Raw genomic sequence first — 22,472 nt, forward strand, 5'->3', positions numbered from 1 at the left:
AATTTATCAGCCTCCACCACTTCCTCTGGCAGCTCATTCCACACGTGCACCACCCAATGTGTGAAAAAAATTACCCCATAGGTCCTTTTAAAATCTTTACCCTCTCACCTTAAACCTATCCCTCTAGTTTTGGACTCCCCTATCCTGGGGGGTGAGACTTTGGTTACTCACCCTATCATGCCCCTCGATTTTATAAGCCTCTGTGGGGTCACCCCTCACTCTCTGACGCTCCAGAAGAAGAAGTGCCAGCCTATCCAACCTCTCCCTAAAGCTCAGACTTTCCAGTCCCGATAACGTCCTTGCAAATCCTCTCTGTGCCTATTCCAGTTTAATAACATCCTTCCTATAGCAGGGTGACCAGAATTGTTTGCAGTACTCCAAATCTTTTCTGAACTCTTTTAACTTTAACAACATGCTCTGAAGTGGGAACTGAGAATGTTGCTCTGACTTCACTGGAACAGCTCCAAATGATTAACATCTTCAACCCATCCACATTATTTAGCATTTATTCTGCACTAATAAAACCCTATCGATTTCAACCTCCCTTATTGTAACAGGGCATGGATTTATAGGCGGCATAGGTCAAAGTTCAAGGCACCAGGCTGTTTAACTGAGGACAGACTGTCATTTGTAGTTTTGGAGGATGCAGAGCTGGTGTTGTCAGCATCACTGCACAGTTATCAGCGCGATAAACCGGTGTTAATACTTAATCAGAGGCAGCTTTTCTCTGACAGTATTGTGGAGCTCCTTTGGACTCACTCACCTGTGTAACAACAGTCAGAAGCCAAGTTGGTTGCTTCAAGTGAAAATTCTTGAGAAAGTATTTCAGCTGAGGAAGGGCTCTATCTGTACAAATGTTTGTTCAGTTCCGACACTGGAACACGGTGGAAAGTTAGGTCAGTTGATCTGAAATCCAGCCCTGATTTACCGAGCTCGGCTCTATTTAAACAGCTGCTCATTGACAATAGCCTGCGCTTATTCAACAGCACGAACAGAGTAACTCAGTCTTTCCCAAACTGTTTCCCACTGTCACCCCTCTGCCAAACTTGAAAATTGCTGAGACTCATTCAGTGAAAGGTAAGAGGAATGGCAATGTGGGGTCGAGAGTCATAGAGGTCTACAGCCCAGAACAAACGTTCTTCAGCCCATTACTGATCAACAACAACACCCTCTCTATTCTAACCCCATTCCCCAGCACCTAGCCCATAGCCTTCTATACCTTGGCATCTAAAGCACACACCTAAATACTTCCTGAATGTTTCTGCCTCTTCAACCCTTCCACCTAACGAGTTCCAGATTCCCACCACCCTCTGGAGGGAAAAGTTTTTCCTCACCTCCCCCACTAAACCCCCAGCCCCTTCCCTTAAATCTATGTCCCTCGGACATTGATCCCTCAATCAAGGGGAAAAGATTCGTCCTGTCTGCCCCTCATACATTTGGTACGTCTCAATCATTTTATACCTGTCAGTCACCTCTGCCCTAAGGAAGCAACCCCAGTATGTCCAATCTCACTTCCTGACTGAAACTCTCCAGCCCAGGCAACATCCTGGTAGGTCTCCCTCTCACATCCCAAGGATAATGTGGATTTGAAAACAGTGCACACACCAGCCACCCCCTTCCCGTGACCACCTTCTGCCCCCAAGTGTAACAGAGCCTGAGGTAGCTGCATCAGTCTGTACAGCCACCTACACACTCAACGCTGAGAGTGGGTGAGTGTCATCCCCATGATGATGGTAATGACAATGTGAGAGAGGAGAGGAGGAGTGGGACGAACAGAACTCCATTACGGCCTCTGAACTCAAACTTCCTGCTCACAACAGCCACCTGGGCACCCTCCCCCCGTGGGGGCGGCGTGAGCAGGCTGGAATTCCAGGCCATCCCCTCCATCCTGAACCCCTCCTCCAGCCCACCTGAGCATTTATAGGGAACGGCCTCATTGGATGCCCCCTGAAAGGTGGGGGCAAGGGGCTGAAAAATTGCGGTCAGGGCAGAGGGAAGCTCATCTGGACCGACTTACAGCTTCCCCCCAACACCCCCCCCCCCGCCCCCCACCCAACAAACCCTGCAACAATAGAGACAACATTCAGCTACAGCTAATGGAAGTTACCCCATCAGCCCCCCAGAACCAGATTAGGGTTTCTACATTCACTGTGTATCGCAGGAGCCAAACTGCCCTTGCTCCTTGCAGGCGGGGTTTTGTGTTTGACCTGCTGCTGTGACCAGTAGCAGGTTACTCGAGCAGTAGGCCGAAATCTCGCCAGTAGGCCGAAATCTCCCCAACGATCGCATTCTGTCCTCAGCTATCAGTGGATTGATTAGGCAGCCTCAAGGGGCACTTATTGATGACGTTAACAAACAATGGAAATTCTAACCTTCACATCAAACTGTCAGACCAGCTGATTAATTGCGAGCTGAACTTGTTGCACAGTGTAATAGCCCTTTCAGTTACTGCCTTGTGATGAGCATTTGGCCATTAAATAGCATAATGTAAAAATTAACAGCAAAAAAATGTCTGCGCACAAAAGATGTGGCCTTAAAACATACAGTATAACAAATCGCATTTACGTAGAGCCTTCGATGTAGAAGCGTACAACACAGAAACGGACCCTATGGTCCAACCAGTCCATGACGACCATAATCCCAAACTAAACCAGCCCCACCTGCCTGCACTTGGCCCATATCCCTCCAAACCTTTCCTATTCATGAACTTATCCAAATGTCTTTTAAACGTTGTTTCTGTACCCACATCCATTAATTCCTCAGGATGTTCATTCCAGATACAAACCATCCTCTGTGTAAATATGTTGCCCCTCATGTCTTTTTAAAATCTTTCTCCTCTCGCCTTGAAAACAAACTTGACACTGAGCCGCATATGTAGTCCCCAAAGACGCAGGTTTTTAGTATGTTGTCGGTCAGGTTGTGCTGCTCAGGAATATTTACACAGTCTCCTGAGGTAAAGGATAGATTAACGCTATTTAAGAAGCATTGTCCTGTGGCTTTATGTTACCGTGAGGCTGCAGAACATGCATATGACATTGCATCACTTCCTGTGATGGTGTGTACTGTGTCATATTTGCATATCATAAAATCAGACCTAAGGCATATCCTAGGGAACATCTTAAAGAAGGACTATGAGATGAAATAGCTCAGAGGTTTGGTGGTGGTGATGGTGGTGGGGGGTGAGGGGGGTGTGGTGGTGGTAGGCGGTAGGCATGTGAGTGACTTCATCATTTGTTCATGAGATGTGATGTCACTGGCTAGACCACCATTCATGGCCCAGAGAGGGGTTAACTGTCACTAAGATTCACAGGTAGGGTCACAGATTCCCTTCTCTCAAGGACACTATTGAACCAGATGGGCATTGGTTCGCCTCAGTTGGTTGGATGGTGTTGCAAAGTGATGTTTAGTAGAGTGGGTTCAATTCCCACACTGGCTGGAGATAGGTCTCCTTCTCAACACCCCACCCCCTCACCTGAGGCATGTTAACTCTCGGGTTAAGCCACCACCAGTTCTCTCTCTCTCTCGAATGAGGGAGCAGGTCTCGTAGGACTTTGGCAGCTTCATCTTTTTTGTTAGTGAACCAGATGGATTTTTGTTTACAACAGTTGATGCTGGTTACATGGTTGCCCCGAGACTAGCCTTCCATTCCAGATTTTTATTGAATTCAAGTGTCTGCGTTTGCCATGTCTGGGATTCAAACCCACGTCCTCAGAAGATTAGCCTGAGTTCTGGGTGACTAGTCCAGTAGCATTACCGCTACGCTAGCACCTCCCCCTGGCTGAATTCCAGAGCTGAGGGTATGGTCACCAATGCTGCCTCAGGATGCTCAGAGGCCTGACTGGAGGGAAACGAAGATGCCAGAAGGTTGTGGCGATGCAGTAAGTCACAGAAAGAGGGAAAGGGTCAAGACCTTGCAAGGAATTAAAAGCAAGCATGTAAAAGTTGAGGCATTGCTTAAACGCAAAGAAGGCACGGGGCACATGAGGATGGCGAACAGGACATGGTATGAGTTCAATAGGAAGGAACATAGGAGCAGGGGTAGGCCACTCAGCCCTTCAAGCCTGCTGTGCTGTTCTAAATCATGGCTGATCATTGCCATCATGTTACCACACTATCCCCACCTCCCTCGATGACATTTTTGTCACTGCCCCCCTCCTGCTGCCAGTCACCTCCTTGACTCTCTACCCCTTTGACATTCACCTATCCTGATGTGTCAGAGAGTGTTGGAGAAACTCAGCGGGTCTGCGGACAGAAAGAAGAACAGGGCTTCGGTTGAACGAAGAGCCAGGCTGGACTCGCAACATTAACTCTTGTTTCTCTCCCCACAGATGCTGCCAGAACTACTGAGTTTCACCAGCAATTTCTGTTTGTGTTTCCGATTTCCAGGGTCTGCAGTATTTTGCCCCTTCATGCGGTTTGGAGTCAGATTGCGTTATTGACCAAAAACAGGAATTGCTGGAAAAGCTCAGCAGGTCTGGCAGCATCTGGTGGCGAGAAATCAGAGTTAGCGTTTCAGGACAAGTGACCCTTCCTCAGGACAGACTCTGACATGACACCACCCATACCCTGCACCTTCTCCATGACTTTGGTTTGCCCGCGCCCCCATAACACTTCACCTTCACCATGGATATCCAGTCCCTGTGCACATCCGTCGCCATGGCGAAGGCCTCCAAGCTCTCGGTTTCTTCCTCTCTAGCCGACCCTACCAGTACCCTTCCACCGTCACACTCGTGCAATTGGCAGAACTGGTCCTCACCCTCAACAACTTCTCCTTCACATCCTCCCACTTCCTTCAGACCAAAGAAGTAGCCATGGGCACCCTCATGGCCCCCAGCTATGCCTGTCTCTTTGCCGGGTACGTGGAACAGCCCACCTTCCACAGCTTCACCTGCACCATTCCCCACCTTTTCCTCTGCTACATTAATGACTGTATTGGTGCCATGTCGTGCTCCCACAAGGAGGTTGACCAGTTCATCGACTTCACTAACACCTTCCATCCTGACCTCAAGTTCACCTGGCCCACCTCGGGTACCTCCCTCCCCTTCCTGGACTTCTCCATCTCCATCTCCGAGGCCAACTTCACTCAGCTATTTCCCCTCCCATGTGACCAACAATGCCTCGAGTGCACTCCCTCCATTTCCCACACCTCCACTCTTGCACCCCACCCGTCCAACAGAAACAAGGACAGAACTCACCCCCACCCCCCCACTCCCACCGCTCACCTTCCACCCTGTCATTCTCTCTTTACTGCACATCGTCCTCTACCACTTCCGCCACCTTCAATCAGACCCCACCACTAGAGATATATTTCCCTATCTGCATTCTGCAGAGATCATTCCCTCCCCGACTCCCTCGTTAGGTACATGCCAACACGCGCCCCCCCCCTCCCCCACAGACCCATCCTCCACACCCGGCACCTTCCCTTGCCACCACACGAGGTGCAAAACCTGCACCCACACCTTCCCACCTCACCTCCATCCATGGCCCCAAAAGATCTTTTCACATCTGGCAGAGATCTTCCTGCACATCCACCCACCTCATCTACTATGTCCGTTGCTCTTGATGTGGTCTTCTCTACATCGGGATGACAGAACGCCAACCTGTGGAACATTTCAGGGAACGTCTCTGGAACATATGCACCCAACAACCCACTGTCCTGTGGCTGATCACTTCAACTCTATCTCCCACTCCCACAAGGGCATGCAAGTCCCGGGCCTCCTCCACCACCAAGAATGCCTCATCTTCAACCTCAGGCCCCTTCAACCACACAGCATCAACATGGACTTCACCAGTTTCCTCATCTCCCCTCCCCCCACCTCAGCCAGATCCAGCCCTCCACTCAGCACCACGCTCTTGACCTGTCCAACTTGTCCACCTTCCTTCCCACCTATCCACTCCACCTTCCCCACTGATCTATCACAATTAATCCCCACCTGCCTCCACCTATCACCTTCCCAACTGCCTTTCACCCAGCCCCACCCCCACCTATTTATCTCTCAGCCCCCTTCCCCCTCCATATATTCGATGAAGGGCTTATGTCTGAAATATCAATTCTCCCGCTCCTTGGATGCTGCTTGACGTGCTGTGCTTTTCCAGCACCATACGTTTCGACTCTGACTCTCCAGCATCTGCAGTCCTTACTTTCTCTCAGAACAGACTTTGACTACTAGATGTAAGTTTGCTCACTGAGCTGGAAGGTTTATTTTCAGACGTTTTGTCACCATACGCGGTAACGTCATCAGTGAGCTTCTGGTGAAGCACTGATAGTATGGCCTGCTTTTTATCTGTGTGCTTAGGTGTCCTTGGGTTGGTGATGTCATTTCCTGTGGTAATGATTTCCTGTTCTTTTTCTCAGGGGGGTGATAAATTGGATCCAGTCAATGTGTTTGTTGATAGAGTTCCAGTTGGAATGCCATGTTTTGAGGATTTCTCCCATGTGTCTCTGTTTGGCTTGTCCTAGGATGGATGTGTTGTCCCAGTTGAACTGTTGACACCACTTTGACTGGGACAACACATCCATCCGAGGACAAGCCAAATAGGGACATGCGCGAGAATTCCTAGAAGCATGACACTCCAACCAGAAATGTATCAACAAACACATTGACTTAGACCCCATATACCACCCCCTGAGAAAAAGAACAGGAAATGATATCACCACAGGAAATGACATAACCAACCCAAGGAAACCTAAATGCATAAATAGAAAGCGGGCCATACCACCAGTGCTTCACCAGAGGCTCACTGAGGATGTTACCTAGTATGGTGACGAAACATCTGAAAATGAACCTTCCAGCTCAGCGAGCAAATTTACATCCAGAACCTCATCCTGAGCTACAAATCTTCTCAAAACTCAATAAGACTTTGATTACTTTACTGTGATAAGGATGCTTGGTGAGATCACTTTTGGAAAACTGCATTCAATTCTGGTCTCCCAGCTATAGGAAGGATTTTATAAAATTTGAAGGGTTCAGAATAGATTTGCAGGGATGTTGCCAGGGTTGGAGGGTTTGTGCTACAGGGAGAGGCTGAATAGGCTGGGGCTGTTTTCCCTGGAGTGTCAGAGGCTGAGGGGTGACCTCCTTGAGGTTCATAAAATCACGAGGAGCATGGATAGGATAAATAGACAAGGTTGTTTCCCGGCGTGGGAGACTCCAAAACTAGAGGGCAGAGGCTTAGGGTGAGAGGGGAAAGATATAGAAGGGACCTGAGGGGCAAACTTTTTCATGCAGGGGATGATAAGGTTACAGAATGAGCTGCCAAAGGAAGTGGTGGAGGCTGGTACAATTACAGCATTTAAAAGGCATCTGGATGGGTACGTGAATAGGAAGGGTTTGGAGGGATAGGAGCCAAATGCTGACAAATGGGGCCAAATTTATTTAGGGTTCGCATGGATAAGTTGGACTGAAGGGTCTGTTTCTATGCTGTAAAGCTGTCTGATTGGAAGGACATTAACTGTAGATGTTGAATAGCTCAAAAGAAATGGACACATTGGGCTTGAAAAGAGAGGGAAACCAGACAACCAAACACAAACAGAAGGTCACTGTTTGCATGGTACGCCCTTCAAGACAAAAAGATTTCATCTCTGTCGATGTTTTACAGAGGCTGAACTCGAGCAAGGACTACAGAAGGACCTCGAGGGCAAAATGTTCAAATAGATTTTGTGCGAAAGTTTATTTTCTCTCTCTTGCTCGGTCTCTCTTGAAAAAGGGGTGTAGGAACCCAGTGAAAGGAGCACTGTCTGTCCCTGATATTTGTGGCTGATGAATGGGGGCCCTGCGTTCAGTGGTGTTACCAAATGTTAAACAAGGCCATCTGAGTTTGATTTAGTCCTTTGAAGGGTTTTTGGTCAGGGGTGTGTGGGTGGGGATGTGGTGGGGTGGTGGTGGCATTATTACTGAGTACCTGTATTAGATTACACAGCCCCAAGTCTCCTCCTCTGGGCTACAAGAAGCCTATGGAAATTGGTGCCAGTGCGGAAGGCTTTGATTTCTTATCAGATGAAGGGGAAGGAGTGGGGGAGTTTGGAGAGAGGGAGTCCTTCGCAGTGTGGCGCGCCGGATAAATTATTCCCAACCGTTCCGAGAGAAAAGGAAAAGGAGAGGAAGGGGATTGGTCAGTGCCTTCAGTTTTGGGAGGCGCTACCTCAGAACCCAAGCTGGGTTGGCTGAAAGGTCCACAACCTTTCCCCTCTGGAATTCTGCCTTTTGACCCAGGGCATCATTAATCATGATGTGTCAAATGACAATCATTCATCATGCAAGTGACAGGATGTGGAAACAGCAACCCAAAAGCTCAAATCACCAGAGTGTTAACAGAGGCCACTCTCGGATATTCACGGTGGCTGGGCAGATTACTCTGCTGCCTACTTTCAAAATAAAAGGCGCATTATCGGATTCTTCCCCCTTCCGTCTGGCTTTTGAAACCTCCTCAAGTTTTTGTTTCCAGATTCGTTAGCTCAGTTTGCACCTTTCCCTAATTCCCTCCCACCTCGGTGAGGATTTTATCCTGCGGCTGTCCAGTTTGGCAGCTGTCAGTGGGCGTTTAGTATCCCCCTCACTCAATTGTTCACCCGATCTGAGGTGAACTTCAACGGTCTCCTGCTTTTCTCTCTTTTAAGATGCTCCCTGAAATCAATGTGGACTGAGTCAGCTCTGCCATAAGAGCTCAGACTCAGTTCTGTCCTGATCTTTTCTTTAATCTGCTTGGAGGATCTGGTCGTCACCGGTGAACTAACAGATCATTGCTATCCAGTTCTGAAGAAGAATCAGCTAGACTCGAAACTTGTTCTGTCTTCACTGTGATCTCCAGGACTTTTTTGTTTCTATTACAGATTCTGTCGTCTGCAGTAGTTTGCTCCTTATTTATTTCCCATCCCCAGTTGTGCAGAGGAGAGTTAAGGTTTAACCAGGGCTGGCAGTATTTATGTGGAGAGAGAAAAACACCGCGTTAACATTTCAACTCTGATGTGACTCTTCTTCATATTTTTGCAAAAGTTAACTCTGTTCCTATCTCCAGAGCTGCGGCCAGATACTCCATTCCTCATAGACACAGCCAGACCTGCTGAGTTTCTCCAGCAATTTCTGTCTTTATGCCTGATTTCCAGCGTCTGTAACATTTGACTTTTATAAAAGCGAGCCACGTTGCTATGGGTCTGGAGTCACCTGTAGGCCAGACTGGGTAAGGACGGCGGTTTCTTTCCCTAAAGGACATTGGGGAACCAGATGGGTTTTTGCAACAATTGCAATTAAGCTACCACTTCGTTTAATTTTGTTTTAAAAGTTGAACTTAAATTGCACCATCTACCCCGGTGAGATTTGAGCCCAGGATCCTTGAACGTTATTGGGTATGGGGGAGGGATTCAGACTTTCGCACCGAACAGTATATGGGCAGCTATTGCAATGCAGTGAGATTACTCTGAAACCTAAATGGTTGTCCGTGGTAGCTGGAACCAGCGATGTGACTGGCTCCAACGGGGAGTTTGCACCTGTGCAGCGTGTTCCGTGCGTGATAATGTCACTGTGTTCTGTGCGTGATGATGTCAGCACCAGTGCATGGGCAGCTTTAGAGAATTAGTCTTTAAAGAGCCCACCCCACCCTTTCCTGCCCCATTGGTTTTCTCTCGTGTTTTCCCCCAGTGTTTCCAGGAGTGGGGAACTCGGTCACCTGTACCAAGCGCCCACCCCACCATGCCCCGTCTCCCCTGCAGCAACATTGTGCTACTCCCAGTTATGTCAGTGTGCACACTGCGATCCAATAGAATTCCTACAGTGCAGAAGCAAGCCATTCAGCCCAAGTCCACACCCAACCTCTGCAGACTATCCCACCCAGACCCATACCCTAGTACTCTACATTTCCCCCTGACTAATGCACCTAACCTACACATCCCTGAACACTATGGGCAATTTAGCATGGCCAATCCACCTAACCTGCACATCTTTGGACTGTGGGACAAAACTAGAGCACCCAAAGAAAACCCATGCAGACGCGGGGAGAATGTGCTAACTCCACACACAGATAGTCGCCCGAGGCTGGAATCGAACCTGGGTCCCTGCGCTGTGAGGCAGCAGTGCGAACCATCGAGCCTCAGTGTCACCCCTCCTCTTTCAAGCGATCCGACAACCATGTTAAACATTCCCTGATTGGGGAACTGAAATAAAACCAGAATCTAGGCAACTGACAAAAGGTCAATGAAAACTGAGTAAATCAAGATAATATTGATGCGTCTCAGTCCCTGCAGTGCTAAAAATCTCTCCGTTCCAAGCCCCAGTGTGTCCTGCTAATTTTTTTTTCTGATTAGCATATCCTAATCTATGCGCTATGTAGCAAGCACTGGAGAAACTCAGCAGGTCTAAGCAGTATCCGTGCAGTGAGAAACAGTTAATGTTTTTGAGTCCAGTTTGACTCCACTTCAGTTCTGAAGAGGAGCCATGCAACACTAACCCTGTGTTTCTCTCCACAGATGCTGTCACAGACTTGCTGAGTTTCTCTACCGCTCTATTTTGTGTTTGTTTCAAATATCTGACACATACACACACAATATCTTGCTTTGGTTCAGCTCTGGATCACAGGCAGCTGAATAAGTCGTATTAGCCCTGTGAATCCTGGTCTTTTCTTTTATTGGGGGTGCCCCCTTACCGGTGTTTGCGATGCCCGGTGCAGCATGGGGGACAGTTGTCCATGGTAATGGGTTCCTGAGCTTAGCCAAGGATGTTCATTTAAGAAGGCTTCATTCAGTAAGACTGCGGTAGGTCGCTACAGAGTTCTCAATCACTTCCTGCCCCCTCGCATGTGGCAGCACAGATGTTTATCAGCTGTGCAAGGCTGAGGGATTTGTCCCTGTTTCAATGTTTGCAACAGCTTTGTCTGACAGGCCTATTACTTTCCATTCAACCTCTGTAAATTCAATCAACATTCCCAACGTGACAAAGCAGCCTGGCTAATATAAACCATTTGAAGTTTATTTCAACGTCGGAGCTAATTAAATTTCCTCCTTTCTCACTGCTAATCTGTTAACAAATTTCCTTACACCGCTGCATTGATTTCCGCACACCTTCTTAAATTCACACCGACTCACGCGCAATGTTTGATTTTTGGGTGCGTTCATTCCAGACGGTTCCCCTTCACAGGCGATGGGAATGAGGGTGGCATTTTGTGGCTTTTGGGTGTGGTGTTGGCCAGTGCACAGCATGATCCCATCACCCTTTAGATTAGATTAGATTCCCTACAGCGTGGAAACAGGCCCTTCGGTCCAACAAGTCCACACCGACCCGCCGAAGCGCAACCCACCCAGACCCATTTTCCTCTGACCAATGCACCTCACACTATGGACCATTTAGCATGGCCAATTCACCTGCACATTTTGGACTCTGAGAGGAAACTGGAGCACCCGGGTGCACTTTACAACAGACCTCCCCTGACTTGGGGCTACCAGATAGGTTTTCTGGGGTCATGTGGCCTTTGATTCTTGCCATCTTTGACGAGTGGAATTGCCCACAGTGAGGAGCACAGGCAGATAATCTCTCTTCACAAAGTCATATAGCACAGCTAACTGCGTACAGTTCTGGTCGCCCTGCTATAGGAAGGATGTTATTAAATTGGAGGGGGTGCAAAAAAGATTTACAGCTATGTTACCGAGACTGGACGGAGTTATGGGGATAGGCTGGGACTTTTTTCCCTGAAACTTTGGAGGTAACCTTGCAGGTAACCTCTTAAGTTCATGAGGGGCATCAATAAGGTGAATAGCGAAGGTCTTTTTTCCCAGGGTAGGGGTGTCCAGATCTAGACATAATAGGTTTAAGGTGAGAGGGATTGAAAAGGGACCTGAGGGGCATCTTCTTCATGCAGAGGGTGGTGTGCATGTGACAAGCAAGTGGTAGAGGTGGGAACAGTTCCACCGTTTAAAAGACATTTGGACATATGCATGAATAGGAAAGGTTTAGAGGGATATGGGCCATCTGCAAGCAAATGGAACTAGTTCAGTTGAGGAAACCTGGATAGGGCTGGACTGAAGGGTCTGCTTGCCTGTTGTCTGACTGAGTTTCCAGACTGGAAGCCGATGTAGGCGAATGAGTAGGGGGTAGACTGGTGCGGATACAAGTTAGGGGGCAGGCTGCCGTGGATCCCACGTGATACCTCGCATGATTCAGTCTGTTCCATCAGTGCGCTGAAGCATTCCAGTTAAACTAGAGCAAAAGGACAAGGACAAAGGGTGGAGAAACTGAAGGCTAGAACCATTCACTACCTTCCCTCTCAAGCGCTTTTTAAACTTAGAACAAGGGAATCTGGTCAAATCGTGTTTCGCTGACAGTCAGGATTGAGGAGGGTTATAAGCTATGAGACCATGGCAGCTCAGTGCCACATCTCTGAAATCAATTAGGAAAATGATCATTACAGTCATATTAGCAGCACTTTGTGATTAAATGTGAAGTCCTGACGTATAGAGTGTCTATAAATCAGGTTATTCAGTACACGTAGGAGCACTAGTTAAAGTTGCAGTGTTAAACTCAGCGTGATCCTAGGTCACTCTGTATTGATTGGACCATCATTGAGTGGTTTGTGAGGCCGGTTAATATGATGTGACTCAATTTCTTGTCTCTTTGCATTTTATGCCCTCTCTTCTGTCACTTTTCACATAGTGATGTCTCAGAACCACAGAACCAATTTCACGTGTTGCAGCCCTTACCCTGTTCACGTGTTTAGGCACTGGGGTGTCCGTTCTTTGAGGTCTCACTGATATCAGGACAACAAGCGATAGGGTTAGGGACAACCCATCCAGGTCCCATCCAAATTATCCCCTGGACCAGCAACAAGCACCTGCATTGATGCAGCGCCAAGTGGTCCCAAGGGGTGATTATCGAACCAAGCCTGATACTGAGCCAAGTATTAGGACACACATGACTCAAAGCTTGATCGAGGAGCTAGGCTGCACCGAATTGGGATGAAAGGGAGGTTTTAGAGAGGGATTCGCAATATTTGCAGATGGAAGCGAAGCCGTCAGTGAGGAGAACGATTACAAATCGCTGGTGAAGGTGGGCTCTGAGAGGTCGAGAGGCCAAAGACAGAGGAAGGTCATGGGACTGGAGGAGTTTAGAGAAATAGGGGAGGGTGGGATGTTTGCTCACACCGACGAGGGTGTTAAAAAAACAAGGCCAGTGGGGCAGAGTCTGACCTAAGGTGTGGCGACAGTAATCTGGGTAGATTTAGTGGAGATTCAGCGAGGAGGGGCTCTTGCAACTGTAGTATCCCAATCTCTGAGCTAGGAGACACAGGTTCAAGCCCCACCTGTTCCAGAGATGTGTAATTATCTCTCTGAACAGGTTGATTAGAGAATATCTAAAATGCTAATCCAAGAAAGAACTCTTGTGGTGCATGCATCTGAGCTAGCAGACTATATTGAAAGTACAAATGGGTTCTTTAGGTCTGATCAAAATGATTACAAGAGTAAGCGTGAGCTTTAATGTAAAACAAATTTATTAGCTTAAACTACTTAATATATATATCAAAGACTTATACAAATGAGTGAATATGGGCTTAAACTACACAATATGCTGACAGAGTGTAGGCCCAACAAGATAGGTGGTCTCAGCATATTTACTGGCAACGAATGAATAATAACAATGGGTTTCTGTCCATCGGGGACTCTGCTTTGCAATGGCTGGTCTGGAGGACTCTGGATTGAGGTGAAGTCAATGAGATGGGCAATTTCCCTGATATTAGTGCGGTTCTCAATCGAAGACCACATGCTGTATCCCCATTCCACTGGGGGGGGGTGGCACGGTGGCTCAGTGGTTAGCACTGCTGCCTCACAGCACCAGGGTCCCATGTTCGATTCCAGCCTTGGGAGTTTGCACATTCTCCCCATATCTGCGTGGGTTTCCTCCGGGTGCTCCGGTTTCCTCAGGTCAGGTGGATTGGCCATGCTAAATTGCCCACAGTGTTAAGTGCATGAGTCAGGGGTAAATGTAGGGGAATGGGTCTAGGTGTCGGTGTAGACTTGTTGGGCCGAAGGGCCTGTTTCCATACTATAGGGAATCTAATCTACTTTCAGTACTTTCGCACACAGGAAAACAGCTCCAGGAGGCTCTGTGTGAGGATCCAATAGGACAATTCTCACGGACAGTTTAGAGTTACTAGGTCACCTCTCGGTCAAGACATGCTGGGTTTCCATTCGGCCTGTTTTCCACATACTTTCCTATTTTATTTCAATTGCTAGTTGTAATATCTGATTTACCCTTAACGGTCTGGGTCAAAGGTATCATTTTTAATCCTACCACAACAGGTTCAAGTCCCACTTGCTCCAAAGGTGTGTGATAAATGTCACTGATTAGGAAAATATCAATTTGGAAATGGGAAGGTGGGAGGCTGGTGAGGAGTTGGAATGCAAATGGGACTAGTTTAGTTTGGGAAGCCTGGTCAGCATGGACAAATTGGGCCGAAGGGTCTGTTTCTGTGGCTGTTTGTTTCTATGGCTCAAACTAATGGGTGAGGGTTTCAGCTGGAAGTGGGATTGCTATGGAGGGAGAGCTTCCTAGATTCCTGCTTCCCCCAGGCCGGCTCAGGAACTTTGAGTACCTGATTTTTCACCTGAAGACCATAGGGAGCAGAAGTTTGGAGGAGGGCGGGAGGGACTGCTTTTAGGGCAGAGAGTGGGGTTGTAGGTCACACTTCTACGTGCGAGTGCATTGGTTCATTACTTGTGCGGGTACAGGTAAGACGCCAGATTTTACAGACAGGACGTTCTGCCCTCACCGCTGGTTTCTCCAATGTCTAGGCACCATCTTGAAAAACCCCCAAGACTCCTCATTCTCTGCAGCCCAGAACCATCCACACCCTCATGGTTTTGTCATCTCTCTTGGCCTCGCCACATTCACTCGCAATCCCCAGCCCATTATAGTAAGTTATATGTGTATGCACAAGCTTCAATGTGATGCCTTTACAGTCAAATAGTCACGGCTTGCTTGTTATCCAGGTCCATCCATAAAAACAGACCTCAGCGATCTGTAGAGCCACACCTTTAGAGAAGAGAGTAGGGTAACTATAAAAATAATCACTAAGGTGACTCATCTCCCTTTCTGGTTTATATATTTTCTCCTTCTCCCACCTCACAGTTGGAAGGTTCCTCTTCTTCAACATGTGGTTTAAAGAATGTGGGTTAGATAAAGTCTCTGGTTTAGAGTGCCAGTTAATGTGTGGATTTAATAAAGACCTGGTTTGGAGTATTGGTTATGTGTGGACTTAATATGGATCCCATATTCAAGTGCTAGCTATGTAAAGGTTTATTGTAATCTTGGTTTAAAGTGCTGGTTATAAATGGGTTAAGTAAAGACCGAAGTTCAGAGTGCATGTTATATGTGAGTTTAATATAACCCTGGTTTAAAGTGCTGGTTATATGTGGGTTTAATATAACCTTGATTTAGACTGCTAGTTATGGGTGGGTTTAGTATCATCCTGGTTTAGCGTACTGGTTGTGTGTGGGTTAGTTTAGTTAGTTAGTTAGTTCCTGAAGAAGGGCTTATGCCCGAAACGTCGAATCTCCTGTTCCTTGGATGCTGCCTGACCTGCTGCGCTTTTCCAGCAACACATTTTCAGCTGTGGGTTAGTTTAACCCTGGTTAGAGTACTGGTTATAGGTGGTTTTAGTATAACCCTGGTTTAGAGTGCTGGTTATGGGTGGTTTTAGTCTAACCTTGATTTAGACTGCTGATTATGGATGGATTTGTTGTGTGAATGTAGTGTATGGATACAGTGATGGATCCCCTTGTGCAACAGTTTTACTGCATTCCACAAAATGAGAGAAAGGGCCGTGTGTGGAAATATAATCCTGCTTATCACACACAGATTGCGATCTCCATTGCCAAAGGTGCCTGTCAGAGGCTGGACCTCCTCCTCAAGCCAAATTGGAATTCACTGCATTTCCAGTTGTTGTGAGCAGGACAAGAGGCCTATCCAAGCTTTGCACTGAAGGATCAGAGTTTAAAACACAGACAGTATGAACCAGCACAGAGCAGGGTGTGTCATGTTGACACCTGTTTTGTGGGGCCTCTATCGTCCATTGGCTTTTCTTTTAGAAGCGAACAGAGCAACAGTGTGTCCAAAAATAGTCAGCAGCAACTGCACAGCTTGTGTCCCCGGGATTTATGTCTTTTGACCAGCTGAGGAAGACTCTCATCCGTGTTTTAAAATCCTTCCGTGACTGCCTCCCCCGCCCCCCCCCCCATCTCTCCCAATCCAGTTCCTCCCTGTCTCTGTAATGTCCTCCAGTCCCACAACACTTCCAGTTCTGGCCTTATGTGAATCCTTGGTTTCCATAGAATCCCGACAGTGCAGAATCAGACCAATTGGCCCAACAGGTCCACGCTGACCCTCCTAAGAGCATCCAACCCAGACCCATCCCCCACCCCATATTTCCCATGGCTAACGTACCTAACCCACACCTCCCTGGACACTTTGGGCAATTTAGCATGGCCAAATCACCTAACCTGTACATCTTTGAACTCTGGGAGGAAACTGAAGCACCCGGAGGAAACCCACACAGACACAGGGAGAATGTGCAAACTCCACACAGACAGTCGCCTATGGCTGGAATCGAACCCAGGGCCCTGTGAGGCAGCAGTGCTAACCACTGAGCCATTCTGCTACCCATCAAGTGCCTGGGCCCTAAGTTGAGGAGTTCCGTCATCCGCCTCACTATCCCCCTATTTCTCTGTCCTTCTTTAAACACTTCTTTAACCATTTTGTTCAATGGTTCTAAGATCTCTGTCGTGACAAATATTGGCTGGCTATATATTTCTACAACACGCCTTGGAGTCTTTTAATATGTTAAAGGGCGCTATTTGGTAATTAAGAGGAAACATTGCTTCCTGTCTATGCCCTTCATCATTTTATTAACATGTGGTTGGCATGTGATTGCCCTCTGGGCACTTAGGGATGAGTAATAAATGTTGACCTGGCCAGTGATGTCCATATCCCCTGAAAAAAATGAGAAAAAGAATTCTGAAAGTTAATATCTACCTAAAGTTCAGGAGAGTAGAGAACACACCTCAAAACTGTGGTAAGCCCCTTTCAGCATTTCAGATTTCCTCCTTCCTGTTATCAAAAGTGTCACTTCCTAACAGAGAGACGGACCTTTCTGTTCAAAATGGTAAGCGTTGAGGAGACAGAATTCCTGTTGGAAACCCTTCTGCCTCTTGTGTCTTGCAGGAACGCCAGTGAACCGGATTCCCATCATGGCGAAGCAGGTGTTGGATTTGTACATGTTGTATAAGCTCGTCACGGAGAAGGGCGGACTGGTGGAAGTTATCAATAAGAAGATTTGGCGGGAAATCACCAAAGGCCTCAACTTACCTACCTCAATCACCAGTGCAGCCTTTACACTCAGGACCCAGTAAGTAGCAGCCACTGTGTTTGGCCATAACCACGTCAGGAGCAATCACCTCTCAGGGGATTTTCAGCTCCGTGTCAGGTGAACTCCCCTCTGTCACCTCCCAACCAAAGACACAGTCACCAGCCACATCTACCAAAGAGTGGGAAGGGCGTAGATATAAGAAGCGCAGGATTGCATTAGCTCTATGTTCACTTTGTGAAACCTTCATCATCTCGGGTCAAAGTCTTTAAAATTTCTGCCCCCTCCTCCTAAAGATATAGAATTCTTGAATGGAATTATGGATTCCAACTGTATCACATGTTCCAGGTTTACATCTTGACATCTCTGTTGATCAGGTATCGGTGTAGAATTTATACAGTATGGTTGTCTGTCACTGTCTCTGATCACCTGAAGTTCTGTTTCTGATGTAGTTTCACCCTCCTCATGTTTGTGTTCAACACAAAACTGTCTAATAGCATTAAAAAGATAAATGTTAATGTTGCACCTGAACACACAGAGCATTCTTAATCAGGTAGATGAATTAATGTCGCAAATAGCTGTTACGATCTGATTGTGAGTACAGACTCATGGTTACAGAGTGACCAAGAATGGGATTTGAATATTTAAGGATATTCAATACGTAGGAAGGACAGGCCGAAAGAAAATGAGTTGAGGTGGCTGTTTTGGTCAAAGATATAATCAACACAGAAGGGATGTTAAGCCAGGATCTCTCGATGGGGAATCAGTCTGGGTGATGCTGAAGAAACATGGGGGCGGAATACATTACTGGGAGTTCTCTCTCGGCCTCCAAACAGGGATGACATTAAATGGATAACTAAAGAAGTGGGTATCATACAGTCATCAATAGTGATTTTAATATCGATATAGTCTGATCAAAACACATCAGTAAGAATCTTTTGCAGATTAATTCGTGGTGAACACACAAGTTTTATTTTAAGACTGGTGCATTGAGGAACCAACTCAGGAACAGGCTATCCTAGATTTGATATCGTGCAATGAGAAGGGGTTAATTACTGCAGGGTCATTTAGGGAAGAGTGACCTTAACGTGATAAAATTCGTCATTGGGACGGAATGTGAACTGAGTCAATCTGAAACTAGAATGCTCAATTTAATCAAAGGAAGGTGCAAAGTTGTGTGGTGTGAGTTGGCTGAGAATTGATGAGCAGACAGAATGTAAAACTAAGCATTAATATTCAAATCCTCTCTGGCCGCAGGTGCCAAATAACTGGACAACTACTAACATTGTCCCATTATTTAAAAAGGGAGACAGGGATAGACTAGGAAATTACAGGCCAGTCGGTCTAACCTTGGTGATGGGGCACATTATTAGAAAGAATTCTGTGGAACAGAATACCTCTACCTTTGGAGAGATATAGATTAATGAGGGATAGTCCACTTGGATTTGTTAAGGGAGGGTTGTGTTTGATCAGATGTTTTGAGGAGGGAACCAGGAGGGTTAATGAGGATCATTTGATGTGGTCTACAGAGGAACCTCGATTACCCAAATGAGACGGGTGGGGTGTATTTTGTTTGGTTAATTGAATGCCGGATAACATGTTAGCCAAGCACCAGGACCTTGCGATCTTGTTCAGATAAACCGAAATTCAGATAATCGAATGCCAGGTAATCGAGGTTCCTCTGTACATGGAGTTAAACATGTCTAAGGTCCCTCACAGCAGACAGGCCAATGGGATCCAAGGTAAAGTGGCATGTTGGATCCAAAACTGGCTGGAGAGAGGGTGGAAGCAGAGGGTGATGCTCAAGGGAAGTGTCTGTGACTGGAAGCTTATTTCCAGTGGCATTTTGCAGGGCCCCTGCTATTTATCATGCACATGATTCCAACTTAAACACAGAGGGAATGATTGAAAAGTTTGTGGATGACTCAAAAGTTGATAGGGAGGTAACTAGTAAGGAGGATAACCTGTAAACTACAGGAGGATAACGACTTCTGGTTACCTGGGCAGAGCGCAGCAATTGGAAATCAACCTGGAAAGATGTGAGGTAGTGCGCTTGGGGAGGGGTGACAAGGGGCGATATTGTGGTCGGTAGAACCCTGATGATCAGAAGGATGTTGGTGTGCCTGTCCACAGTTTCCTGAAGGTAGAGAAGTTGGTCAAGAAAGCACGCGAGATGGTTGACTTCATTTGCCAAGGCACAGAACCGAAAATCGAGGAGGTGAGGCTGGAACTGTATACAAGCTGAAAATGTGTTGCTGGTTAAAGCGCAGCAGGTCAGGCAGCATCCAAGGAACAGGAAATTCGACGTTTCGGGCAAAAGCCCTTCATCAGGAAGAGCTTATGCCCGAAACGTCGAATTTCCTGTTCCTTGGATGCTGCCTGACCTGCTGCGCTTTAACCAGCAACACATTTTCAGCTCTGATCTCCAGCATCTGCAGACCTCACTTTCTCCTGGTTATACAAACTGGTTCCACCACAACTGGAGGATTGCATGCATCTCTGGTCGCCACACCTCGGAAGGATGTGATTGCCCTCGAGGGGGTGCAAAGGGGTTTTACTGGTGCCTGGGCTGGAGGGTCTGAGCTATGAGGAAAGACTGGGATTATATTCCTTGGAACAGTGAAGGCTGAGACAGGACTTGGTCAAGTGTTTAAAATTATGAGGGGCATAGTTAGAATGGATAAGAAGGCACTTTCTCCAGTAGTCGAGAGGTCAGTGACCAGAGGGCAAGAGGAGAGTCAAGGAGAAGTTTTTTCACCCAAAGGGAGGTGGCAGTCTGGAACTCACTGCCTCAAAAAGTGATTGGAGTCAGAGACTCTTCCACCATTTCAACGGTATTTCCATATTCACTCATAGTGAATGTACTCATACGGTACGTATTTTTGACTGACAAGGTGTGCTCTTTTATCACTGCTGAGAAGCCATTTAAACAATAGCACTCACAGTGTCTCATGGACATCCAGCTCGAAGTGAAGAGTCGGGCGAAGAAGCATTGTCAATGGGACGGAATGTGAGAGGACAAGACAATGGCCACAGGTTTTTTCCCACTTACACCCAGACCCGTGTTGGCCTTGCTTTTCTTCAAAGCTGCTTCTTGTGTCTCTCAAGAAACTGTCTGGTTGTGGGAGGGGTCAGTACATTTTCAGCCTGGGTCGATGGACCAACTAGCCAGACCTCAGCTGTTATTTTCAACCTGTCATGTGGCTGAGGGGGTTTGAACGTGGGTAAGAGGCGATGAGATGGTGAACAGAGACCAGGAAAAAAAAAACCTTGCTCTTTTCACTCAGAGGGTGGGAGACTGCAGATTCAGAGTGCATGTCCACAATTACAATGGGTTTGGCAGGGCAAGGAACAGGTAAAGGGGCAGAAGAGGAAGCGTCAACCAGTGTTTCTGTCTTGCATGTCACATACATCCAATTGGGTCACTGTCCTGAGGTGAGAACAGTACGGTGAGAATCTGTTTTCACCGCTGTATATAACCCTGAGACTCAACCATGAGGGGATCTCACAGAGACTTATAACATTCTAACGGGACTAGACAGGATAGATGCAGGGAGGATGTTCCCGATGGTGAGTGCGTCCAGAACCAGGGGTCACAGTCTGTGGATTCAGGGTGGGCCATTTAGAACCGAGATGGGGAGACATTTCTCCACCCAGAGAGCAGTTAGCCTCTGGAATTCATTACCACAGGAAGTAGTTGATGCTAAAACATTGAATGTGTTCAAGAGGCATCTAGATATAGCACATGGGGGAGAATGGGATCAAAGGTTATGGGGAGAAAGCAGGATTAAGATATTGAGTTGAACAATCAGCCATGATTGTCATGAATGATAGAGCAGGCTCAAAGGGCCGAATGGCCTCCTTCTGCTCCTATCTTTTGCATTTCGATGTTTACAGCCATACCCCAATGAAAAGCCCTATTTATGGCACTTGTATTAAAGCCTTAAGTTGACAAATATTGTTGGCACACTTACTGGGATTTGCTGTTCCTGTGCATTCTCTGTATGTATTCCCCTCTCCAGGTCGGTTTTGTGGTGCCTTGGGCATTGAGGGCAAGGCGGCCATTTATTGCCCATCCAGAATTGCCCTGAATGGTAGATGGGGCCACTTTAGATGAACCAACCATATTGGAGGTATTAATATTAGCATCCTGCCTCCACTATCTGCGTTAGCAAGCTGTTTGGGAAGGAGAGGCATCATCCCTTCCCAAATTCAGTGTCACAGTCGGCCAGAGTACCGAGAGCCGTGTAACACACACCCCTTGTCCTCCTGCAGATACATGAAATACCTCTACCCATACGAATGTGAAAAGCAATCACTCAGTTCACCCACAGAGCTCCAGGCAGCGATTGACAGCAACAGGCGCGAGGGCAGAAGACCCAGCTACAGCTCGGCTCTCTTTGGCTATTCACCGTGTTCGGCGACCCCCCTCCTGTCCCCGGCCAAGGTCCATCTGTCGTCCCTGAATGTTCCCACCTCCAATGGAATCCACCTCTCTCCAGGGCAGCTCATCAAAAAAGGTAGGTGATGTTTTATGAGGAGCCACGTTGAGGTTGTTCAGGGCATTGGTGAGGCATCTTTTTAAGCACCTTGTCCAGTTCTGGTCACCCTCCTAGAGGAAGGATATTATTAAATTAGAGAGACTTAGCAGGACGCTGCTGGGAATGGAAAGTTTGACTTATGAAAAAAGGCTGGGACGGTTTATCACTGGAATGTAGGAGGTTGGGACATGACCGTATACAGGTTTATAAAATCATGAAGGGTATCGATGGTAAGTGTCTGTCTTTTCCTTGGGGTGAGGGATTTCAAAGTTAGGGGCACATTTTTAAGGTGGGAGGAGAGAAATTTTAGAAAGATGTGTGAGGCAAATTTCTTTTTCACATAGAGGGTGATTTGCGTTTGGACTGAGCTTCCTGAGGAATTGATGGATGTGGGTACAGTTACAAAGTTTGAAAGACATTTGTGTAAGTGTATGAATAGGAAAGGTTTGGAAGGATCTGGACCAAGTACGGGCAGGAGGTCCTGGTTTAGTTTGGGATTATGTTCGGCATGGACTGGTTGGACCGAGGGGTCTGTTTCTGTGCTGTTTCCTGCATTTGCTGCATTGGACACCACATTTGAGAGCCTCCCCT

At 47.2% G+C, this 22,472-nt stretch overlaps 1 protein-coding gene across 3 annotated transcripts in view; it reads left to right on the plus strand.

Annotated features, from left to right (window-relative positions):
- LOC132834858 (AT-rich interactive domain-containing protein 3B-like) overlaps positions 1-22,472 on the plus strand; it is a 211,964-nt gene that overhangs the window by 161,245 nt on the left and 28,247 nt on the right. For all 3 annotated transcript variants that reach the window (XM_060853954.1, XM_060853952.1, XM_060853953.1), the window contains 2 exons: positions 17,199-17,382; positions 21,616-21,860. In XM_060853954.1, coding sequence (XP_060709937.1) covers positions 17,199-17,382; positions 21,616-21,860 — 429 coding nt within the window. The remainder of the gene's footprint in view (positions 1-17,198; positions 17,383-21,615; positions 21,861-22,472) is intronic.

The sequence above is a fragment of the Hemiscyllium ocellatum genome, chromosome 42 (genome assembly GCF_020745735.1).
Source record: "Hemiscyllium ocellatum isolate sHemOce1 chromosome 42, sHemOce1.pat.X.cur, whole genome shotgun sequence".
NCBI lineage: Eukaryota > Metazoa > Chordata > Chondrichthyes > Orectolobiformes > Hemiscylliidae > Hemiscyllium > Hemiscyllium ocellatum.